This window comes from Sporisorium graminicola, chromosome SGRAM_1 (assembly GCF_005498985.1).
Source record: "Sporisorium graminicola strain CBS 10092 chromosome SGRAM_1, whole genome shotgun sequence".
Lineage (NCBI taxonomy): Eukaryota > Fungi > Basidiomycota > Ustilaginomycetes > Ustilaginales > Ustilaginaceae > Sporisorium > Sporisorium graminicola.
The window spans coordinates 1783138-1797600 of NC_043719.1; the positions used below are offsets into that span (position 1 = coordinate 1783138).

General features: G+C 57.5%; 5 protein-coding genes across 5 annotated transcripts; 2 read left to right on the forward strand and 3 right to left on the reverse strand.

The window, feature by feature from the left end:
* Nucleotides 1-315: 315 nt before the first annotated feature.
* EX895_000652 (uncharacterized protein) lies at nucleotides 316-1473 on the forward strand (the record flags this gene model as incomplete). The annotated part of the gene is made up of 1 exon (XM_029881253.1): nucleotides 316-1473. One exon carries the CDS (start codon nucleotides 316-318, stop codon nucleotides 1471-1473), a length of 1158 nt encoding a protein of 385 aa, XP_029742639.1.
* A 222-nt stretch (nucleotides 1474-1695) lies between these two features.
* Nucleotides 1696-3489, reverse strand: EX895_000653 (uncharacterized protein; the record flags this gene model as incomplete). Its single annotated transcript, XM_029881254.1, has 1 exon — nucleotides 1696-3489. The coding sequence occupies one exon, from the start codon at nucleotides 3487-3489 to the stop codon at nucleotides 1696-1698; it is 1794 nt and encodes a 597-aa protein (XP_029742640.1).
* Nucleotides 3490-4410: 921 nt separating this feature from the next.
* Nucleotides 4411-6422, reverse strand: EX895_000654 (uncharacterized protein; the record flags this gene model as incomplete). The annotated part of the gene is made up of 2 exons (XM_029881255.1): nucleotides 4411-5466; nucleotides 5634-6422. The coding sequence occupies 2 exons, from the start codon at nucleotides 6420-6422 to the stop codon at nucleotides 4411-4413; spliced, it is 1845 nt and encodes a 614-aa protein (XP_029742641.1).
* A 628-nt stretch (nucleotides 6423-7050) lies between these two features.
* On the forward strand, nucleotides 7051-8418 carry EX895_000655 (uncharacterized protein; the record flags this gene model as incomplete). Its single annotated transcript, XM_029881256.1, has 2 exons — nucleotides 7051-7099; nucleotides 8126-8418. The coding sequence occupies 2 exons, from the start codon at nucleotides 7051-7053 to the stop codon at nucleotides 8416-8418; spliced, it is 342 nt and encodes a 113-aa protein (XP_029742642.1).
* Nucleotides 8419-8833: 415 nt separating this feature from the next.
* On the reverse strand, nucleotides 8834-12445 carry EX895_000656 (uncharacterized protein; the record flags this gene model as incomplete). Its single annotated transcript, XM_029881257.1, has 1 exon — nucleotides 8834-12445. The coding sequence occupies one exon, from the start codon at nucleotides 12443-12445 to the stop codon at nucleotides 8834-8836; it is 3612 nt and encodes a 1203-aa protein (XP_029742643.1).
* Nucleotides 12446-14463: the final 2018 nt, after the last annotated feature.

The following is a 14463-nucleotide window of genomic DNA, read 5'->3' on the forward strand; positions in this document are numbered from 1 at the left end:
TTCGAGGTCTGTGCTGTGAAGTGCGCTTTCTCAATTTCCTCCACGGAGAGGCTCCTCCGGAATACAAGGCTCCGAAAAAGGGCAGCGAAGGTGTGAATCGGGAATTCCCGATCTTGTTCGAACAGCAAGCACAGACCATCTTGAGACAGCGGCAGTTGACAGAAGCACACTCCGACCAACTGCATTCAAGAAGGACCGCTCACGCCCCTGTGTTGTCTTGCTTCTACCAAGCCATCACCATCCAACACCTGCCTCTCTCCATCTTCTATCAACCCCGGTGCTTAGCCGGACTGATTCGAGCACAAGCACGAAACCATGTCGACATCCAACTCCACCCGGCTCAACCACGCCCTTTCGCTTCTGGTTCAATCCCCACCCGGTCAGACGTCGCAGGTCTACCACGATCTTCGTGGCATCCTCTTTGACGCCGAATCCAACGCTTCCGACAAGATCGACGACTCCACCCTCCAGTCCGCTGCAGCTATTGCCCTGGAAGAGTACAACACGCAACAGCTCGTCACCGCCACGCTTCCCTCTGCCGCAGATGCACCCGTGATCATCTGTCAAGCGGGTCAAATTGCCGACGCTAGCAGTTCCCCTGGAGTCAAGCGATACCTGCATTCGAAGCTGAACAAGACTTTCTTGTTTGACCACGTCAAGAGGACGGTGAGCGATGTTCAGGATGCACCGGCTGTGCATGCAGAAGTGGAAAAGACAAGAGCGGCTCTGCAGCAGGCGTTGGAGGTGTATGTCAAAGATAGGTACCCGGACGGCGTGAGCAGTGTCTTTGCCGTCTCGAGTGTACCATTCAAAGATGAGGAAGAGCTGAAGGAGGCAGTGGCGAAAGCTGCGGTGGAGGACGCAAAGTCGCCGGCTGAGAACACGACCGCTGTGGTCGACGCCGAAGGAGACGAGGCTGCGGACGCCAAGGACGACGCCGCTGACGAGGCCAAGGCAGACGCAAACGAAGAGGTGAGGGACGACCCTGTGGACGCCGTCGCCACCACTGAAGCCGTTTCCTCCTCCACCCCTGCAGCTGAAACCGAAACCGCACCTCCGAAAACCACCTTTACCATCCACCACGTGGGCAACCGCTTCAACCTCTCCAACTTCTGGTCCGGTCGATGGCGCGCCTCCTACACTCTCGACCCGCTCTCTTCGCCACCAACTTTGTCTTCAACCGTCTCCGTCCAGGTGCACTACTTTGAAAACGGCAACGTGCAACTCAATGCGGCCAAGCCGCGCACCTTCCACTTGTCCAGCAGTGGCGAGGATGCAGAGAAGCTGGCCAAGGAGGTGGTGGGCGTGATTGCGGCGCACGAGGATGGATGGCAGCAGGCGTTGGAGTCGAGTTATGACGAGTTGGCCGAGCGGGCGTTCAAGGCGCTGCGGAGGCAGCTGCCTTTGACAAGGCAGAAGGTGGATTGGGACAAGGTGTTGAACTACAAGCTGGGCGATGAGTTGGCTCGTTGAAGGGCCTTAACGACCAGTGTAAAGGACATTTTGGTTTCCATATATCTTCGCAATCCAATCGCTTTTCGCCGCACAATGTTAGACGATTCCGAATGTGCTTAACTCACGCGAAAGTCAAGCAGGGACAGACCGATGTTGGCGATCACACGTCAAATCACCCAGACTGGTGTGTGTTCAGAGGTATATTCAAAGACAGAGCGAGGATGTTTCTATACATAGTTGCTAGTGAAAGTTGACCTTCCTCAGGCCGTTCTCCCAAGCATCGTCACGGATCAACTCGGCGGCCCTCTCGGCGACCATCAAAATCGTCAGCATCGGGTTGATCGTCGGCAGCGTCGGGAGCACACTAGCGTCGCAAACCCGGACGCCCTTCAGCCCGACGACCCTCAAGTCCTTCTCGTCTACGACGACGGTCTCGTCGCTGCCGTTTCCGCCATGTGCCGGGCTGGGGGTGCCCATCCTGCACGTGCCTGCGGGGTGGTAGACGGTGTGTGCGACCTTGCGCGCGTACTCGCCAATGTCCCTGTCCGACTGGATCGCGGGTCCGGGGGCGACCTCCTTGACGAGGTGCTCCTTGAACGGCGACTGCTCGGCGATCTTGCGCGCCCACTTGACACCCTCGATGAGGATGCGCTCGTCGTAGTTGTCCTTGTCCTCAAAGTACTTGAAGTCGAGCAACGGCTTGTCGCGCGGGTTGTTCGAGGCGAGCGAGACTTTGCCACGCGCTTGCGAGCGGCAGATGTTGGGCGTCATGCAGATGGCGTGCTTGGGACGCTCGTACCCGACGCGCTCCGTGTTGTCGGCAAAGGGCACCTGGTAGATGTGGAACATGAGATCCGGTCCAGGATGCGGGTTGGGTTCGGCGTTGGGCTCGAGAACGCGGAGGAACAGGCCGGCGTCCGAAGACATGACCGTCTCGGGAGGGGTATCGCGCGTCTCCCACATGACGATCGACTCTGGGTGGTCGGTCAGGTTGAGCCCCACGCCGGGAACATCGTGCTTGCACGGCAAGCCGAGCGCTTCCAGGTCCTTGCGCGGTCCGACTCCGGAGTGCAGCAGCAGACGCGGAGTGTCGATCGCACCCGCACACAGGATCACCTCGCGACGCGCCGTGAGCGTCTTGCTCAGCCCATGCTTGGTCGTCACTTTGACACCGGTCACCTTGCTGCTGTCGTTGGCTGCATACTCGAGCGTGTTGGCCCACGTCTCGAGGAACAGGTGCAGGTTGTGACGCTTGTGCGGACCGTGAGGCATGATCGGATGCAGGTACGCCACCGACGCGCTGCTCCTCTGGCCCGAGTACGGGTCGTAGGCGATGTCAAAGAACCCGACCGCTTTTTGGAAGCCGCCGCGGTGGACAATGTGCGCGTTGAGATCCTCGAGCACAGGAGCGCCCGTAGCACGCGACGAGGCGAGCACCCAATCGCGTGCCACCTGGTTCCTCTGCTGCGGCGCCACAGGAACAATGTTCATCTTCAGTCGGTCGCCATACGGCTGCACGGTGCTGGCGCTCCACGAGGGACAAGCGTAGTTGTTGGCCCAGTCGTCCAGGTCCGCGTTGAAAGGGCGGAACGAGATGAGCGTGTTGTGCGACGAGCAGCCGCCGAGCACGCGGGCGCGAGAGTGACGGATGAACGAGTTACCGCGCGGCTGGGGCACGGTCGGGTAGTCGTAGTCGAGATCCGAGCCGAGCATCTCGAGCCAGCGCTTGAGGTCGAGCACCATGTCGTTGCCGACGTCCGTCGGGCCTCCTTCGATGACGGCGACAGAGACGTTGCGGTCCTCGGTGAGACGGTTGGCCAGAACAGCGCCTGCTGTGCCACCGCCGACGATAACATAGTCGAATTCAGTGTTGCCGCCGGGCAAGAGGTGCGAGGCGAGAGAAGCCAGTCGCTCGCGTGCGGAGGGGCCCGACGAGGAGGAAGGAGAGGGCGTTGGGTTGGCAGGCTTATCTTCGACCGTCTGGCCGTGCACCGGGTTGGTGTCGGGCCTTGCTGGGTTGGGCTTGGGCGCCATTTTGAGGGTTGCAGCGGTTCCAGAGAGAGGCAAGGAGGTGGTGGGCGTTGCTTGTCTATGCGTAGAACGCTTGAACCAGATCTTCCTTTTGAGGGTGGATGCACAAGGAGGCCGAGGTTGGATATGGTAGAAGTGGAAGATCCGACCCAATCAACCACACGAGACGCACTATATATGGAGAAAGCGTAAACGTTTCAGTGAGCGCCAAGAAGGGGTTGCTGAGGATTTAATTTTTCGATGGTCGGACCACCACACTAGCGACAGCCTCGACGACGATGGAATGAAAGAGGTTCACCCGCGGGTCAGAACACGCCGATGCCGACAAGCGGGACGGCGTCTATCGAGGCATACATTCCGCTCACTGTTTGATAGAGTCGGACCGGCTGGCTTGGCTGTCACCCCCCGGCGCCCGCCTGCCAAAACCGACACTCCGCCAATCTGGGTACGCGGAAGACAGCGTCTCGCACGCGGCCTTGTGTAGGGATGACGAGCTTTGGCTGCTGTCGTTTCAAGTCCGATTGACCTTTCTTCTGGCGCTGCTCGTCTCGAGTCCAAGTTTTTTTCAGGGCGGTTTTTTTCTTTTTCTTTTCCTTTTCGCCGGCAGTCTGCTATTGCAAACATGCAGCTGCAGGTGGACCCTCGTCGATTTTTTCTTTTCCGGCGCACGCTCCAGCAATTTTAGTTAAGCCGCGGCTGCTTTGCATAAGCTTTCCACGGTCGAGTCTGTCCCACAACATGTGCCGCGGGTCGACTGTGGAATCGTTTGTGTCGGGCGACGACCACTCTACATCGTCGATGGAAATTCAAGTCGTACTCCCGATCGATATGTGTTGTTCGCCTTCCGAGGACGTGGTACTGTACACACTGTAGCAATAAGATATGCTGGTATGAATTGATTGACACTGTACTAACTCTACTGTATCAGGCGTCAGCGGGATAATCCTGCCCATTCAACGGCGGTCGGCCGGTGGGCGTGATACGTCTGGTGGGTCCTCCTCTCCCATCTAGATCTGCCGCACCGAGACCGCCACCCAGCCCGGCATCCAGCCCTAGATTCGATACGGGTCCACGCATCGACTCGACGGTCGCCTTGACTGAGCTGATGCTGAACCCGTTGTACAGCCTGGCTCCGCCTACATTGTCGTTCTGATCGTCTCCGTCGAACGATTGCACTGTGACGCCCGGCAAATCAATCTGCTCTTCCGCGGGCTCCGACTCTGCCTTGCTTTGACTGCTTCGAAGCCAGCCCGGCTGGAAGGGGCGCATCGCCGGTGCGGTGGTGGGGGCGAGAATCACCTCGGGCGTACCGGCTCCTCCGCTTTTCCGCTCTGCTGTGTGGTCTTCCTCGGTGACAGCCTCGCCCCATACTCGAGGTTGATGCGACTCGATGTGGCTGCCCGTATCACGCAGATCGGCGAGCGCCTTCATCAGGTCGTCTGCGAGCGTGTCTCTGTTCGGCGGGTCTTCTCGAATCGGTTCCCAGCCTACCGGTGGACTTCCCGGTGGCGAGATCAAGAAGTTCTTGTCCGTCGTCGGCACCGCCAGCGTTTCTGGCTCAGCGCTCGGATCTGTCACGGGGCCAAAAACTGCACTCAGAATCGTCCCGTCATCCTCAACCGACGCCCTTTGTACGCCCTGCACATCGCTGTCCTCAAACGGCAGAACAAGTCGATCCAAACCAGCTTTGGCCAGAGCCGCGCCCTCCGTGTTTTCGAAAATGACGACAGCACGCCCCACCGACGGCAACGGCGTCCATCGAACCATCGACCCGTACGTGTTGAGCAGCGAGAGAAGCAGCGAGCAGATGTGAGGGATGAAGAACTCGACCGGCAAGTTGGACAGGATGAGCGTGTTCGTGGCGGGATGGACGCTGCTTGTGGCGACGTGAGAAGCGGCAGGCTCTTCGACGAGGGAGGGTGTCTCGGCTTCGTCCGAGTCGGGCCATTGCATGACACTCTCGAGGTGGGCGAGATTGCGCTGTGGGGAAACGCAGATGTGAGAAACCAAGGCGGAGATACGGACATGTGTCAGCTTGACTAGAAGGATCAGAGCAGACGAAGGTGAAGAGCATGTATGCTGTTGGTAGCGCCCTTCGCTCAGTAGGGACGGTAGCGTGAATCTGGGGTTTGGAAGTCGGCTCTCACCCTGCCAGTCTCGCTGAGCTCTTGATCGTCATCTCCGTCTGCATCGTCAAAAGCGCCTTCATCGTCGTGTCCATCCTCATCCATGCCGTCGCCTAGCTGGGTGCCCGAGCCGCTTGTGCCAAAGGGTGCAAAGCCTGAGAATGGATGACCACTGTCATCATCGACCGGCCCGGAAGGATGCAGGGACGCGCAGTGCGAGAGCGCCTCGAAGAGTTGATCCAAAGACGCACTGTCCGGAGTGCAGATGTACATTTCGACAAATTCGCCGTCCTCTTCTTCTCCATCGACGCCCATCTCTGCGGTGGCAGCGTTCGGGCTCAGGTCGAGCTGGCAATACAGGCAGCCATGGAAATCTTGCGGTTGAGCTGTGGAAGATGATGCGCCGTTCAGAATTGAGGTCGAAAGGAAGCTCGGTGGTGTTCGAGTGACAGCATGCAGTGCTACATTTGGATAGCTGAGGTGAAAGCCTGTGCCGGTCTTGAGCGCGAGAAAGGAGAGCTCTCGTTCAGTAATCCACAGCTCGCCAACAGCGCGGAACACCTCGGCTTGCTCTTCTTCGTCATCCTCCTCGCCGTCGTGTTCCTTTGCTCCGTTCGATGAGCCTGTTGCTGTGAGAAGCTCAAAGCAGGTCGGCCGTGACGAAGGCGACGGGCTCACGTAGATCGTCGATTGCTCAAGGTGGAAATGCAGTTGTGGAGCGATGTTGTCGAATGACTGCGGGGTGCTTGCCTGCAGCTGTGCAAGCTGTTCCGCTGTCGCAAAGGTTGGCGGTGCAGAAATTTGCTCCATCCCGGCAATGAAACCCAGAAGCGTGAACAAGCTGGGGTGTTGGATATGATAATGGTAGTATTGTGCAAAGGGAGGTCCATGCAGAGTGTTGAGTTGTCCAAAAGCGCACGCACGGTTGTCGATGCATCGCGTGTGTTGCCGCGCGCCAGCGTCGGACACTTTTCGAAAGGAAAGTGGAGAAATTCTCTTGGACCCTGAAAGTGTCAATGGGAGGGTGACTAAGCATCAGCTAATTTTCGATAGTACGTCGGCCGAGGTTTAACTAGATCACGTGTTGGAAAACCCGCAGGAACGAAAAGAAATTTAGCAAAGGGCCAACAGTGCTCATCCTCGAATTTCGTTTCGCCCCGGGAACTCGAATTTGTTCCGTCACTGCGCTGTGCTGTTTCATCTGAAAATACGAGGCAGTAGACAGGGAGGAAGATGGGAAGTGGGAAATTAGTGTGTCGATGTGAGAGTGGCAGCGAGCAAGTCGACGACATTTGCAGTCACAAGGCACACACACTTCCCAGCCACAGGGACAGCGTTCGGTGGTCGCCATCAAGATTCGCAGCCGCTCCTGCTACCTTCTACTTCCATCCCTCAAGATCATCATCAACCTCGTATTCTTCACATACAGTTCATCATAATGGGTAACTCGTCCAACCCTGCTCACAAGGCCGGCGTGCCTCGATCTGGTGTGTATCCCTTCCCACCTCGCGCGACCTTCGACTTTACGGTAGCAGACATATTAGCAGCAGCGGCAGGAGCAGCAACAGCAGAAGCAGCAATCAAGTAGCATCGACAGCAGCCGAAGCAGAAGCAACACAGCATTGCATTCGACAACCCGACAAAAGCACACACAGTAGTAATCATCAGCGAAGTTGGCTCGACGTTGCCTTGGGCCAAAGATATCGTCTCAACAGCATCCACCGGCATCGAAGTGTGCAGGTCTTCGCATCTGGTTTCGCACATGTTTTGCGACAACCCACGCAGAGGAGGTTCAGAACGTCTTTGGAGAGAAGAGAGGAGAGACACTTTGCGTCGTCGGCCTAGCGGCTGGAAGCATCAGCAAAGTTGAGGATTGCATCGCGTCCGGGTAAGACTGTCTGGGATCACAAGGACGTTGATCGCAAGGGATGGCGAAGCGCAGTGCCCTAGGAACCTCCGTGCTGCATCATCATGCCGGTATATGGTGGAAAGTCTCATGGGCAGGGAGTATCGTCAGCGTTCCTTGGCTCGACAGGTTCTTGATGTCATTGACCATATGGGACACCTGTCGCAAAGAGTTCATGGATCCCGATTGACTGTTCCCGCAATTGGATCACGTCTTGATGGACTCGCTGTCGGTGGACGTTTCACGACTTCGGCACAGATGGAAAGAGTTCAGGATACGACGTGCTGCAGAAGTTCTATTCGTGTTCACTGCCATCGTGCTCGTTTCAAAGCACAACCACCGTTCGTCTGTCGTCGCAGCTACTGCTATACTTCCAGATCGATTTGGCAGCTTCAGTTTTTCGACCATGCCGACAGCTCTCATACAATCGCTCTCTTCCGACCAAAAGCGAATCCAACCACCTTGACCACCACTGCCGATACTGCTCTCACTGCCGCCGCTTCTACTATTTCTGCTACCGTCGACGGTACATTATCAAAATCTAATCGAGTTTTGCATCATACTGACCAACTTTACCCTTCCCATCTCACCTATTGCATTTCTTCAGGTCTCGTCTGGGGTGTCAACCGCGGCCACCAGACCGAGCGCCGAGTCCTCGCTCCCCGCCCCTCGAACCGCAAGGGCCGCGAGGGTGAGCGCGTCAAGGTGATCCGCTCCGTCATCCGCGAGGTCGCCGGCTTCGCTCCTTACGAGCGTCGTGCCATGGAGCTCATCCGTAACTCCAAGGACAAGCGTGCACGCAAGTTCATCAAGCGCCGCGTAGGAACCCTGCGCCGTGCCAAGAACAAGATGGAGAGCCTCACCAACGTCATTGCCGAGCAGCGCCGTGCCGGTCACTAAACTCCCCCGTCGACCGATCCTTCTTCATCTTGCTTTGAGCCGCATCTGTACCATCATACCGTACCCAAAAATCTCGGACGGCCACACCACGGCCTTGCTTCACTCTTGTCTCTAGCAGTCGAGCATCGTTGTCCCACCCCCGTTCCACAATTCTATACGCATTTTTCTTCCCATCTCGACGTCGTCTCTCAGAGTGATCGACGCTACCCTGCGAGTGAGCGGAGGTGCTTTCAGTGAGATTGCCGCCGGCCTGCATCTCGACCCGACACTCTGCCGTTCTCGCGTCGTGCTACTTGAGCCTGCCAAGCTTGTCACGCAGCAATACAGCACAAAGGAACTGTGAAATGAAATGTTTGAAGCTAAAAGTACATGATGATGAAGTGTCCATTCCTCCGTACGCAGGGAGAACGCTGTGCTACTGCAGCTGAGTCTCGTGCTTCTCGTCTTTGGATCCGTCTCGGTCAGCAGCGACGGCGACCGCAGGGCTGGTAGCGGTCACAGGGCTCGCAAGCGGACTCGATCGATTCGGCACACTGGTACTGCCTAGCGCGCCCAACCTTGCGTTTCCAAAGGCGCCGAACGGTGCGGCACCCGCAACAGCAGCATTGCCGCCAGCCGGTGACCCGGACGGGCTCGCATTCGTCTGCGACGCCAAGTCCGTCAGCGACAGTTTCGTCCTGAGCTGCGACACACCCGGTAAACCGGGTGCGGTCCAGATATCGCTCCCCGCACCGGCTCCGCCCGCACCACTGCCGCTCCCACCCCCACTGCCGAGCGGAGGCGACGACGTGATCCACCCCGACGTCGAGGCATTGCTTACGGGCGGAGACCATGTATCGGCCGCGCCAAAGATCGACGACATGGTGCTTGAGCTGAACGGCGGCAATCCACCCGTCGCGACGACAGGCGCATTGGCGCCAGGTGCAGAGCTCAGTCCGCCCGACAGACCGGGAGCGGGACCGAAGTTGTCCAGGCTCGGGTCGTAGTCCAGCGGCCCGAACTTGGACGAGGTGCCAAACGGTGCCGAGCTCGAAGTCAAATCGTCACCGCCGACCCTGCCATTACCAGTCAATCCAATTGCATGCCCCTGCAACCCCATCTGCCCGAACCGAGGGCTTGCGCCTGCAAAACCCGTCATCCCAGCTGAACCGGTCGACCCATCAAGACCTTGCGCAAGCAACGGTGAGTGTCTCGAAAACGGACTAGCCGTGCCCGGTGCACCCATCGAGAACAAGCTGGATCCCAAGCTACCCGAAGGCGGCACACTGAGGTCGGACCCCAGCGGCAGGTTCAGAATATTGTTCGGATTGGCGCTAGCACCGGGAGGTGATGCAAGCGCCGACGAGCTCGACTTGCTGGTCAGCGAAGACGCAGCGCCACCACCACTACCGCCGCCGCCGCCGCCGCCATTGCTGCTGATACTCGAGGTCGGGAGGTGGCGAGCGAGTGGGAAGGCGAATCGGGAAGAAGACGTGGGCGAGTGCTCGACAGAAGCCACCCCGGGTGGTGGTGACTGCGTCGCGATGGCAGCGTGAGCAGGCAGGGCTGTCGCAGAGGTGACCGCTGTGACCGCTGTGCTTGCTGCACTCGTCTTGTTAGCTGGGGCCGAAGCAGAAGAAGCGGAAGGGTTCTTGCTGATGACCGGGGATTCGTGATTCGACCCAGTCGAGGGGACGAACTCGGGATTGGCAGGGTTGAGTGTCGTTGTGGTCGAGGACGCGGGCAATCTGGGCTGAGGCGGGTTGTACGAGACTTGCGGGATGGGCAGACTCGATCGGCGGCGAGCATCTATGGACGGGTCGTACGGGTCAAACCCAAGCGTAGGATCGTAAAGATCATCCTGACTCACCTCAGAGGCACCTGAGGGGAATCGAGTGGGTTGCGTTTGTGCTTGGCTGTAGAAAGAGTCCAAAGTAGCGTACGTACCGTTGGCGCCGAATCCACCCATGCCCATCGCCGATTGATCCGGAAGGTAGGCTTGCCCAGAAGGCAGCATGGAGCCTTGCTGAGACGCGGCGCCGGGAGCATAGTTCGTGCCAGCCATCGCATCGAAGCTTTGTGTCTGTTGGTTCTGATGCTGTCCACGACGGAAACCCTTTCCAAAGCTTTGCATGAAGCCGCGCGAGGCTCCAGCGAATCCCGTGCTGTTGCTGCTGTTGTTGCCCGGCCCGCCGAACTGCCCAGCTGGTCCTGAGACAGCACGGTTGCCAAAACCGGCCATCTTGCCTCCCCTGCCTCCTGGCTTGCCCTTGTGGCCTGCAGCATTGAGAGGCGCGTGAGGGCCGCTTGCATGACGATGTCCGCCGCGTTGCGAGCCGGCTACAGCCGCACCACCGCGTCGAGCGTTGGCGCCAAGCCCCCCTGGTGGCCTGGCAAGAGCCTCTCGGGACTGTTCCTTAACCCGTTCGATCTCGGACTGGATTGAGGCCAGCTTGTCATCGCGCAACTCGTCGCGCTCGATTTCAAGTGCCTTTGCCGAGGCTTCCAGCGATCGGAGATCCTTCTCGAGAGCGGCAAGGGCTGCATCGTCCTTATCCCACTCGGCCTGTGCTGCGGCCTCTTCTGCCTCAACCTGCTTGAGCAGCGTTTCCACTTGAACTTCGAGATTGGCGTCCTGCTCTTCCCACTGTGGTTGTTCCTTTTCGGCGAGTTCTGCTTGCTCGTGAATCTCCTTTGTGTGGACGGTGGTCTGCTTGATGAGCTCCTGCAACGCCAACACCTTTTGACGACTGCGGTGATCGGTGGCACTCATTCGATCCATACCACGTTTGACGGCGTCGATCTCGTGTCGGAGGCCAGCTTCATGCTTGGAGGACTCCTTTCTGGCGCGTTTGACCTCTGCAAGGAGGGCGGCTTTGTGAGCCTCGCTGGCGTCGAGCTCAGCTTGAAGGACAGCGAGACGCCGAGGCGCAGCTTCGACCACATCCACCTCCGGTGCAGACACGGGGAGACGACCAAGGGGCGAGGGTGAAGCTGAGCGGACAGCGGGGGCAGAGTCGATGGAACGAGGCGAGTCGCGTTCAGCTCGGGTGCGCAGCGTCGCACGGAAAGCGTCGTGAGTGCCATCGAGACCGGCCTTGACGAGGAATTGGATGTCGTAGTCTGACTCGGGTTCGAGTCCAAAAATGACGACGATGGCCTCGTGGGAGCCGCGTTCTCCGAGCAGGACGTGGGACCAGTCGTGACCGTTGACGATGATGGAGACTCGGTCCTTGAAAACGCTTGTGACATGATGGCGAGTGTCGGACGTCCCCTCGTAGCCCGAGTCGGAAGCATCAGAAGCAGAGCCAATCTCGTCTTCGGCAGCGGCGGCGCCATCATCGGATGCGTCGTCGTCATTGGCGGAATTATGAGCCGAGTCGGATGGAGCCGAGCTGTTCGAGCTTCTTCTATGCTGAACTGCGACAGGTGGAGGGGCACGGAGGCGAATCTTTGTGACCTTGCGATTCAAGCTTCGCGTTGCTACGAGACCGTCGGTGAGCTTCGAGATGGGAGTCTCGAGCGATTGATTGGATGCATTGTTGGCACTTCTGTCCGAGGCTTGAGCTGTTGCGGGACCTCTGGATTTGGAGGCGGCAGCAGCAGTAGTAGAAGTAGGCGATGGTGATACTGCGGTGGCTCGAGCAGAGGTGCGGCCGGGCGATGAGCTGCGATGGGCGGCATTGCTAGAGCCCCGAGCTTTGACGCGTTTGCGCAGCTGCGTGTTGATGGCTTCGAGTGGGATGGCACTAAGAGGCGGAGGACGGGTGGACCATAGCAACGAGACCGAGACGGGAGTGAGATCGAGAAGCTCTATGCGATAAGGATGATGCTGGTTGTTGAGAGTTCGTGGGCGAGCCTTGGGACTGTGACGGGCTACGAAAGGGGAAGAAGGTGACGCTGCTGCTGCTGCTGCAGTCGTTGCAGTTGCTGTTGCTACTGCTGCTGATGATGTTACAGGTGATGCTTCTCGAAGTGGATGTTGGGACGAATGCTGGACACCCTGCGATGATGGCCCATCGCCGGACCGGTGGGCCGCGGTGGGCATCGTGAAGGCAAAGAGGGCACGATTCTGCTGCCCAAGATCGGATCCTTTGGGGAGTAAGATATAGTACGAATGTGAGGGAGCTGAAGCCCCCAATGGGTCTCTGCACTTTCAAAAGCTATCGAAGCTTTGCGACCGACATTCGTGGAAGTAACCAGGTCGATAGGTGTGGTTCGATGCAGACCGCGCGGTGGTTCAGCGGCGACTTTGGTCGGTCGAACGTTCCTTATGCGAATGTAAGGGAGCCGCTTTGCGCTTTTGGGACTGAATGGTGTTGATTATGATTGTGATGATGCGGAGGAGCAGCTGCAGATGAGTCGAGCAGGTTGAGTGATGAGCAAGTGTGATTGATGTCGAGAGCAAAGTGTTGCATGTGAGTGACAAAGCGGCTCTCACTTTCCGAACTGGCTGGCTGAGCAGCTGAGCATAAATTTTGGAAAGCAAACGCCTTAGGATTCTTGGACCGCTTTGGAGCTGTCACAAAAAACTCGTGAAATCCGACGTACTGTACAGTACAGTACAGTTCAGTTTCAATTTGTCGACGAGCAGGGTGTAACACGTTGGTGAATTTCGCCGTAGCTCCTTTTTTCTCGTTTTCTTCTTTTCTCTGCATTCTTCCGTCTCGCGAGAGAATTCGAGGCTTAAAGTCGTCAGGCCAACAGCGCTCGCACCTTTCTTCTCTTCTTCATCGTTTAACAAAGTATCTGGATATCCCCTCATAGAGTCCTCCTCGCCATCTTGGATCTCCCGACAGGGAGAGAACTGGCGGGAAGCCGGTAACTGTGCGGGCCTACGCCTTCTCTCACGAGAGGGCGATGGTCCCACGCCGCCGGTAGGACTCTAACAAGGATACTCCTAGACCAACTCGGTGCATCTTTGGCTGACTTGCCGGGCTCTTTGCGGTCCACAATGTTTTCTATGGCGATGGTTCAGTCACCTAATGCCCCTACATTTCCTCTTCTCGCTCTTCCCATTGCTCCCGTGCTCGGTCTTGTCGTTTGACGCGATCAACGGGTCTCTGGTGCCGTATCCCCTGTCCCTTTCCCTTAGCCTTTGCCTTTTCCCTTTCCCTTTGCTCTTCCTATCGGCCGTCGGTTGATCTACATTCGTTCATAATTGTATCGAGGTACACGCAATGCTATCATTTTGCGTCGACATTCGTGTGCTACGGTACAATACCGGGAAAGCTTGTGACTGACTTTGCTTTTGCGGATGTGACCATCTCGAGATGCGGAAAAGCTACTGCTTTAGAAGCACTTATCGGCGGTGTAACAACTTTGAAAATAATTTGCCATCTCTTGAGCCAACTGCCAAAAAGGCGCGGGGAAAAAAAAGACGGACTCGAAAATGTCCCATTTTTGTACCAGAATTTTGGCCTTTCTTTTTTTTCCTACCAATTTCTCGACTGTCAAGATCTTTACGTTCTCATCGGTCATTTCGAGACACACGCACGACATCGATGGAAACCCTGAAGAGCAAAAAGTGCGGGGTTTGCAAAATGTTACATAGCCGTGCGCGCTTTTAAATACGCTTCCTATGTGTTGCTACGCTAGCCGACCTGCGCAAGGCTCGCGCACCTTGAAAGCAGCTGGTGAACAAGCTTGCATGCATGATAGACACGGTGTCACACGCGCAACAAAGAGCTGCTTCCCTTTGTGTGTCATGTGGCCCTTTCTCCGCTCGCTTCGGCAGCTGAGCTGGCCAAGACAATGGATGGCCGTCGAAGATTCTGTTGTCTGCTCTGACTCACCGCTCAACGGGCTCAACAAATGCCGAATGCGAGCATCGCAGCATCGGCATGTTTCCCCGGTCATGACAGCAGCGGTGATTGGACCGGTGAGATGGCTTGAGCCCTCCCGACATGCAGAGGCCCAAACACCGAGAGCATGCCAAGTGGCTGCCAAGTATATATATTTCTCTGGTGCCGCTGCACTTGTCTGAGCACACTCGGCCTCCATCACCGAACCAAGCATTCACTGCTTGATCTATCGCATCGCCAACCAACTCACAACAATCAACAA